At 34.6% G+C, this 9955-nt stretch overlaps 1 protein-coding gene across 1 annotated transcript; it reads right to left on the bottom strand.

Moving 5' to 3' along the window:
• Window positions 1-3632: 3632 nt before the first annotated feature.
• On the bottom strand, window positions 3633-8599 carry LOC134231078 (uncharacterized). Its single transcript, XM_062712979.1, has 2 exons — window positions 8350-8599; window positions 3633-4228 (listed from the first exon to the last, which is right to left on the bottom strand). Exons 1-2 carry the CDS (start codon window positions 8597-8599, stop codon window positions 3633-3635), a joined length of 846 nt encoding a protein of 281 aa, XP_062568963.1.
• Window positions 8600-9955: the final 1356 nt, after the last annotated feature.

The following is a 9955-nucleotide window of genomic DNA, read 5'->3' as shown; positions in this document are numbered from 1 at the left end:
TATTTTGCAACAAGGACTTACAACAACCAATATAATATTTGCCAAACTTCATCAAATTATCATTGGTGCTGTTTTATTGACTTGACGACGCATAGAGAATTTAATAGGCATAATTTTGGGGATGGTTAACACTGTTAAAGACATATCTGACAAAAAAAAAACTTAGTACTCAATGTTTTGACAAATGCCTGAAAATCAAGCGTATAAAAGTATCCAAACAATTATTTCTAAAAAGTCAGAATTGTATTTATCCACGTTAGAATAAAATTCTTACAGATAATGAAACCTGAATCCATTGCTTTAACCCCCAAAGAAAAAAATTTACAACATGATGCACTTGACCAAAACAGCAATGGTCTGAGATAAGCAAAGAATTGCAAGAGAACAAAGAAAGTTTAAAGCCATGTTCTTCAATGTCAGTGGTTTTACTGTTAAGATTCTTATTTAGAGAGGTCGTTTAATTTCTGGACGGGCCTGGAAAGTAAAACCTTTGCAAAAATTCGAAAGGCTTATATGAGTAAAGGAAACCAGAATCAGGAATCTACTACATTCATTTTCCTCATGATAGCGTCTAACCCATAACATCTGAATAGTAAAGAAAATTTTTTGAATAAACTGAATGTTAATGTTTTGTCACACCAAATATTTTTGCCAGATATTTCACCCTTGTACTTGTTTCATTTTCCAAACTTGACAAGACATTTTTCAGGAAGAAGAAACAAGTCCAGGAAATCATAGGATATGTTAGATTCCAGTATACAAAGGACCATATATACTCAAAATGTGTTCACAAACAATTAGGAATTGGATATAAATGTTACAGATATGTGTTTCAACTAAAAGAGCATATTTAAGAGAAATAATTAAGACAAAATGAAAGAAAAGCGTTTTTTTTGTTTTTTTTTTTGTTTCTTTCCAAGCACCAGTGACAATTTTTATAGAACAGCCCTCGTATTACTTATAAGAAAAGTGCAGGAATTGCTTGTATTTAAGTGTGCTCCCCCACCCACCCCACACCCATTGATAATGGCAAGTGTGGTCTTTTTTAATATGTATTTACATAGACAATAATATATACCACTTTCCATATCACAACATGTATAAGCCCGAAACACCAATATCAGCCAGAGGGCCGAAGCCCGGCCGAGGACTGATGCAGGATGTGATGTGGAAAGGGGTATGTTTTAATATGTTAATTGCAAACTTAGTAATAAATAGAAGTACATTTAAAAAAAAAATGTATTATTTTTGGTTTATAGTTCATGCATTTATATTGAGACAAAGAAAATGAGTCAGAACAACAAAATATTTCAAAAAAAAATACAACCAATGACGCGTTTGGTACAAAGAAGCAAAATAAAAAGTTTACAGAGACACAACAGGAAACAGTCGTACAGATAAGAGAGAATTTTTTCTAAAAAAAAAAAAAGAAAAAGAGAGAGAGAGAGAGATTACCAAATTTATGCAGACTGTATCCTTTATGCAAGGAAGTTGAGTTATACTGTTGACTATAATAGTAATTCAGAGTGTTAAAAGTATAACTATAGAAAAATCATTATTTTCAAAGCTATCCCTTTTCTGTGATCGGTCGACAGGGGATACTTGCTCCTCAATAGCACCTCATCCCATCTCCGATGTGTAAGAAATTTATGCTTGCCATGTGCTCCATTTGTATTGTTATATTGGACTAAAATTAATTTTGATTACTGTTCGTTATCTCCTTTTTTCATTAAGACATTAAAACACTGATTGATAAAAAACGAACAAAACAAAAACTTCCACTTGATTCTGTTTATTTGGCAATAAAGGATCTCTAGAAATTCTAGAAGTGGGATAGGGCGAATGAGAAAACACCCTTTATCGACCTGCAACGCTTGCTGTGAGTTCTACGTATTACTCCGGTAGATGGAAAATACTATAGTCAAATAGATTAAAATTAATGACCAAGCAAATTGTATTCACAACATGTAATACCCAATTATATATTGCATTTGAAAATAAGGTCATTGTAACGACTGTATAATTTGCAAAAAGCTTTGATTCAGGTTTGTAAAATCCTTATAAAACAAACTTATTTGTTTGGAGCATGCATCAGTTTGAAAATTTATTGTTCTCGGAACTTTCTCTCGAGTAATAAATATGTAAGGAGACATAAACTCCGTATGCATGTGATAGCGGAATACACTCTGTAATACTACATAAAAAGTCAAAGTGGAAAAGCTGGAGTCAACCCGTTCATTATACATTCAAACAATTTATTTTTATTAACTTTATAAAAAATACACTCCCTACCTGAGTTGTGAATTGCTTTATATCTCATGCTTTTAAAATTGAGAAATTACAAAACCTCTCTCTTGCTTTTATTGCCATTTTTAGTAAATTGAAATGTGATCTACTGTCGTTTTATTTAAGTGAATAAACAGCTGGGTATTTTCTTTTATATTCAGACCATTGATATTTAACATCTTTATTAATGGGATAATTATCATTTTTTAAATGAAAATCTATATTCAGTTTGAAAACAATATGCATATATAGAAATCAAACATGAGTTATGATGGACCGAATTATTCTGTCTCCAAATTATGGCGTAAGAAATTGAAAAATATTTTTTTTTCTAAAATGCAAACGTAATTATGACTCGATACCTGAAATAAAAAAAGATGAAAACAAATAAAGATCGTTTTTCAAGAAATCTATTGATAATAAATAAAATCAGGAAGGAGGACAGAAAGCATGAAATCCTAGAAATTCCAGGGCTGTGAACAGGTGCCTTGGAGGAGAATCATAACTAAAAGAGATCAGTTTCATTGCTGTGATTTACACGATTCATTAAAATTCAGTTCTATGTATGGGGAACAGCTGGCAAAGACCAATAGACAAAGAGACCTGCAAATAATGAAAGGGAAATACAAATTGATACCAAAAATACATCTTTCACCTAAGGAAGAATTGGAGACAAATAGACAATGGAAAAAATAGGAGAAAAAATTCAGGGCAACATTATCACTTCAAGGTTACACTGAAACAAATACTAGTTATTTCGCGACATTGGACTTGGACGACAACAGAAACAAACATGATCAGATAAACCCTGTAAAAGGTTAAGGATGTCTAAAAATAGTCAATAAAACAAGTCAATAATTGTTTTGGCGTGCTTGTCATGGCCATTTAATAAAATATTAGATATAATACAATGTATGCGCCGATGATGATTATATGGCAGCATAGGTAAATGAATATGGATAATCATAAGCAAGAGAAATACCATCTTGATCCAAGGAGCCTGGAAAAAACAGTACCCCCCGGAGACAGCATTCTTTGCAAAATTATGCCAAATGGGTCAAGGGACCAAGTCACATGACCCATCCGCCACAAACTAACATTGGGGCGGCAATTTTGCAGCCCAAAGTAACAATAAAAGCACAAATTGTGCACACAAAATTAGGTACCAATTGCACCGAAATTATGCCAAATCGGCTAAGTCACATAAGGCACAAATTGTGCACAAAAAAATAAGGTACAAATTGCACCAAAATTATGCCAAATCGGCTTAAGTCATTTAAAGCACAAATTGTGCACACAAAATAAGGTACAAATTGCACCAAAATACAATTGGCTCATGACAAGCATCAAGGAAATGTTGACGAAACAAAATTACAACCAATGAAATGATCCAAAGCATTCCTCAAAGTATTGATAAAAATACTGTTTCCCAAATCTGACAAATGAACTCCATCTTTTCTAAATAATTCCTTGCATTGAGCTCTAATATCTGGATAACTGACTGATGCACCCCGACCCTGAAACTTATTTAGCACAAATGTAGCACAGGCACTATTAATTCTACGTCTACAGTTTTGTCCTTCTGTATTTGCAAGACAATTAATCCAATTATTTCGAGGCAAAATATGTGACCAAATTATAAAAGTTTGTGGAAGTAAATTAGCAATATTTGCCAAAGTTGACTTGTAATATTTTTGAAGACCCCTTAACGTATTGTGAGCCTGACCAATATTATTGCCCCCACAATGTATAATAATAATCTTTGGCTTCTTGTTACGAGCTAACAAAAATTCAATTGTGGGATATAATTGCTCCCAGACCATACCCCGAATTCCATGCCACAAGATGTTGGAAGACTCCTGCCCAAGATTCTCTTGATTTGAATTCTTCGCATATATGTGAGCCCAATGAATAATTGACGAGCCTATGATCCAAATCGAATCTAAATATAAAATTGATGAGCAAATTAAACACTTATTATTATTTTTTTTTTTGAATTGTAACTTTGTGTCATATGACAATACATATACAGTGTAACTCAATGTAAATTTACAACGAACATGGTCTTATGTACGATTTGTAAGCTGCTGACTGCCACCTTCCCATCTGCTTAATACGATCCTCTGAAAACCCTTTTGTATACAAGTGGGTTGCACCCCCAATGCGAAATGAGTGCGTCTTAAATTGAGTTGACTGTATATTCAGAAACTGCAAAGCTTTGTTTAACATGGACGAAAACTGGTATTCGGTTAAGGGTTTGGAATTTAAATGAGAAAAGTAGGACACCCTTTTTTACATTGGTACTTAATGCAGCAAACTTCTGCAAAGATTGAAACAATAAATTTGTATCATTTGATTTTTTCACATGCACAAATGCCCCCGCACCAATTTGATCAGTCTTAGATGTTTTGATAAAGATTTCAATGGTATCACTAGATACAGTTATATGCTGGACACCCAAAGTCACCACTTCACTCACCCTTAGTAATGCAAAGAAAGCCAATGCAAAAGCAGACTGAAATAAAGCTGCTTCAAAATCAGAAAAACACAAATGTGGCAAAACACTGACAATGCTATTCAACAAAGGTAATGTAATTGGTTTTCTTATATCCTGAGACGGATTACATCTCTTGTAACCAGCTAACAACTTCTTAATAATAAATGAATCCACTGGATTCTGCCAACCATGCAAGTTAATGACGAAACTGATTCCTGATAAATAGCATTTGACAGTAGAAAAAGCCATATTACTCTCTGACAGATATGCTATAAAATTAATCATGTGATCAACGGGTGGGGGCCATATCTGCTGGAATGACAACTGTTGTCTAAAATTGAAAAAACTTTGCAATCCCTGACGGTATACATTCGCTGTATTTTGAGATACACTGGCCTGCAGAAGACTGGCTACAGTTCCTGAATAGCTCTCCAAAACTGAATAGGTACCATGGAGGGAAAGGGGTCTGCCAAAGGAGCCAATTGACGAAACCTGGTCCACTGAAACCGAGAAATAGCATCTGCAATTTCATTTTTAACACCTGGTATATGTTGAGCTTTTATTTGTACATTAAACTTGAGGGTCTGCAGAACTAACATCCGGACTAATATCATAATTCTTTTGTTTTTTGATGATTTGTTATTAATGATGTACAGTGGACCTTCAGATATCCGGACGCCAGATATCCGGATGCTTCAGTATCCGGACGACTTTTCATGGGAACAGAATTTGTAAATGTTATATTGTTTTGTTTAACTGGTAATTCAGATATCCGGACGCTTCACATATCCGGCCAAATTAATTGGAACCAAAGCGTCCGGATAAATGAGGGTCCACTGTACACCAAAGATAAATTGTCAATATGAAGTAGGAGTTTTTTGTTCCTTAAGCTTTCAGCCCAAATCATAACCCCTAATACAATAGGTACAAGTTCTAGGAAAGTGATATCCCTGTAGCATTCCTCAGGCCAGCCATGAGGCCAATCCAGACTACACCAATGTTTACCGAACACAACACCGCAACCATGAGAACTTGAACTATCTGAATAAAAATGGAGTGAATCATCTTCCTGCCATACAAGACTAGGAAATTGTGTCCTACCATTAAAATCAGTAAGAAATTGAACCCACATTAACAAGTCTAACTTAATTTCTGCTGTAATTCTTATAAAATGGAAAGATTTTTTGACTCCTGCCATTGAACCATAAAGTCTTGAACAAAAAGCCCTTCCAGCTGGCAATGCCTTAACCACAAATGCAAGCGCCCCGGCCAATGACTGCATTTCTTTCAAAGTAACCTTTTTTGAATTAAGTATTCCATTTATCTTTGCCAATAACTCCCTAACTTTATCATCTGGAACAAATATAGTTCCGGAAATAGTATCTATGCCTAAACCTAGAAAACTCAAACGAGTAGAAGGTCCCTCTGTTTTCTCAAAAGCTAAAGGAATGCCTAAGTCTAAACATAACTCTTCAAACTGTCTCATTAAATCCAAACACTGAGATGAATTGGCCCTTCCTACAAACAAAAAATCATCTAAATAGTGAATAATGCTTTTCAATTTAGACCTCTGAGATAATTCCCAGTGAAGGAATGTAGAAAACTTCTCAAATAAAGAGCACGACAATGAACAACCCATAGGTAAGCACTTGTCAATGTAAAATGCACCAGAGTGTTGAAAGCCTAATAAACAAAAATCCTGTGGACAAACTGGTAACAGACGAAATGCACAGGAAATGTCCATTTTTGCTAATAAGGCACCCTCACCCTTACTCGCAATTAAAGAAACAGCATCATCAAAAGTGGAATAACTGACAGAACATAAATTGGGGTCTATGTAGTCATTAACACTGTCACCTGTTGGATATGACAAATTTGTGATCATTCGCCAACCACCTTGTTTTTTGGGAACTAAACCTATTGGATTACATCGCAAATTAGATATTGGGGGGTATAAAAATGGACCCATTATTCTTCCTAACTTAACTTCCTTATCAATTTTCTCCTGTATTTGAAAGCTGTACTGCATTGCAGATTTCATGTTTTTAAACTCCACCCTCCTCCTAGGACCATCAAAATTCAAGGAAAACCCAAATTTAAAACCCAAGGACAAACAATGAGCATCTTGAACATTTGGGTAAGTAGATAATATTTGATTCAAATTTTCACAATTAATAGGTGAGTGACCAAGTTCCCATAAATTCTGACAATTATGTGGCAGAATTGGACTGCGACTGGCCCTTTGAATACTGGAACCGCTGGTTCCTGGAATGGAAATGTGCACGATTATTGAAATTGGTCTGTGATGAAGATTGTTCTGACGCAGCAGTTGAATTAACCTTGAAACATTTCACCAAAGGATGAAAAGCATTACATTTTAGACAACTATGCACATAATTGCAATTTGACTTGTTGCAAATGCCCTGATAATTATAACTGTAGCATTTGTTGCGGGGCTGCAATGACTGCTGGCGTGATAAAGGGTTAGTAGGAGCAGTGGACGAATGCATATAGATCATCCACAGCTCTGCATCAACAGAAGCCCAACTTACAGCGGTGTTGTAAGATTTTTTCAGCCTAAACTGAATATCATATTCTTACCAATTTCCATTGATTTTTTCAGCCCCCCTCTTTATCAATGACATATATACGCGATTCTCATTATATCGCGGGTTTCATTGTATCGCGGTATATTCCAAAAAAACAGATACATTGCTCATATGTTTTTTGTTGAAAAAAATATCAGTCTGTCATATGAATGTAAATTTGTGTGATGATTAAAAAGTATGGAAAATGCGTTGGAAAAAAAATTATTCAAATAAAACGTAATTTTACAGAAATCCTTCCCCGTATTTATTTAATTTTAGCCCTCTGAGTTTATAATCTAGTAAAATCCATATAAAGTTCATGTTTTGAAAGTCTTTAGTTTGTATTATTGTTTATTTTCGTATGTAGAATTACATGGTAAAATAAAAAATAAGAATTGAAGTCCATGTCAACCTCAAGTTTCCATGTTTTCCCATACCGCGATATTATAAGACTCTCCAATTTAGGAGGTAAATAAGACTTCCTGTTTTAAAAATAGACTACAAATTAAACGATGCAAGCTTGGGAAATAATTTGATACTAAAAAGTTAGGCCATAGTTTGCTTTATGAATATCATTTGATGAAAGTTAAATTTAAAAAATCAAATTACACTTTTTTATGCAAAAGATTTAAGTACCGCGATATAATGAGACACCTGTATACTTAAACAATGAGATTGCTTCAGATGGCTGTTTGACTAAATAAACTGATGCAAAAATTGCAAAAGCATCTAGCCATTGTGATAGGTTTGAAATTTTTTGTTCCTTATGCTTAGGCTTTACCTGAAATACACCATCTTCAAACACAAGCTGATTTTGTTGTGTCGAGGTCGGATCATGAAAGAGAAGTGTACCAAAATTTATGAATTGATTATTGAAAATTTTTTCTTTCACTTTCTGAGGCAAATGCGCTGCTAGGGGTGATGCGGTGCTAATAAATGGATTTGGCAAATTATCTAAAGGGTCAAATTGAATTGTACCTTGATTAACTTCAGCTGAACTAGCGGGCTGCAGGGGAACTAAGGAGGCGACAGTGGACACAGTCTGACTTTGAGTCACGATCGGTGCCTGGTCAGTCACGATCGGTGCCTGGTCAACAATGGCGACATCATGCGGTCGAGGGAGCGTTGCTTCAGGTACACTTCGTTTTTTGGCCCTGGCTGCAGAATTTGTCGTTGTTGTCTGTGAATAGGGACTTCTAGACTTCGAAACTCTCGATGCCCGTAACATACTTATGACAACTCAAAGATGAAACTGCAGATGATAATCGATTAAATCGTCTAAAAATTTTGAGCGTCTGCTTCACTCAAATTATGGAATAGAAAGGAATATTCTAGAAGACATGCGCATTCAACAAATATTTTTGAGCACCGAACCCGATGAATTATGAACGTAATGATTAGGAGTTATCGATCTTAGCATATGTAAAAAACTAAGCTGCGCGAAATAACCAGGTTTATCCATATTTGATAAACTCCATTAATTTAACTAGTGTGCCTCGTAAAGCCTTCGTCGTGATTCGTAATCATTCTGTTTACTAGCTAAGATAGTGAGTAGAAGGTGTCGCATGGAGCAGGAGTCGTATAGATACCAGATAACCTATAGTGAATGCTACTTTAAATTCTAGATTTACTTATGCTATCTAGTAAATCTACCCAATACCTAGTAAAAACCACCTGTGAGGTAGCGATTGTATGGACAGTAAATTTACTAGTCTTCTTAGTGACTTTAACTAGTTATTTTTTCAGTGTATAGAACACTGAATGATAGAACTATTTCCAGTCCATAAATCTTCAGTGGCACATATTCAACATAAAAGGGCGTCTTATTAATATATACTTTACAGTTTCCAGTAACTTAGCAAATTACTCACTGAATCTACTTATTATGTACATGCCGCTCTCCTTGCAGCTACTTGTAAAGGACAAGTTATATTCATCACATAATTATAGGGACAACAAATCAGAAAATTTCTATGAGTTGTTTGTTCTGAGTATTATTTACAAATATCGAAAATTTTTTCTTCCCGGTAATAAAGAGATAAATTCTGGAGGACAGTCGTAAATACGTTTTGAAGATTGCACGAATGCGAAGTGTTTACTCATTCATTCCATCAAATACCATATCATTATTGTTTACAATCGTGAGAGAGAGAGAGAGAGAGAGCGCTCTTGGAAAACTAATAATGAAATTATGATTATATTCAGTAAAAAGCATTCAAAGGGAAAAGAACAGAAAACAGGACAATATTTGTTTCCAGTGCAAATATATTTGGTTCCGAGCGCACCTATAAAATTAAGGGGATTGAAATAAGATGACCAATGAACATGTCTTGACGTTTCTTACGAAAAGACATACAACATACAGGGACCGTCCTCACATTCCATTATCTATAGTCACCGCTTTATTTTTCCTTCCTGTAACACTTCATGTGTGTTTGTGTTATTAACAAATTCAAAGGGCTCTTAAAGTTTTTTTTAATTACTATTAAATTTAAAATCATAGTTACTAACGAATATACAGTTCCATAAAATGCCTGCATTCGTGCAAGACAACACCAAATAAAAAAGAGAAAAGGTCAAACAT

The sequence above is a fragment of the Saccostrea cucullata genome, unplaced genomic scaffold (genome assembly GCF_032062105.1).
Source record: "Saccostrea cucullata isolate Sc308-1 unplaced genomic scaffold, CSIRO_AGI_Scuc_v1 ctg109, whole genome shotgun sequence".
Taxonomy (NCBI): domain Eukaryota; kingdom Metazoa; phylum Mollusca; class Bivalvia; order Ostreida; family Ostreidae; genus Saccostrea; species Saccostrea cuccullata.
This window is presented reverse-complemented; position numbering and strand designations above follow the sequence as displayed.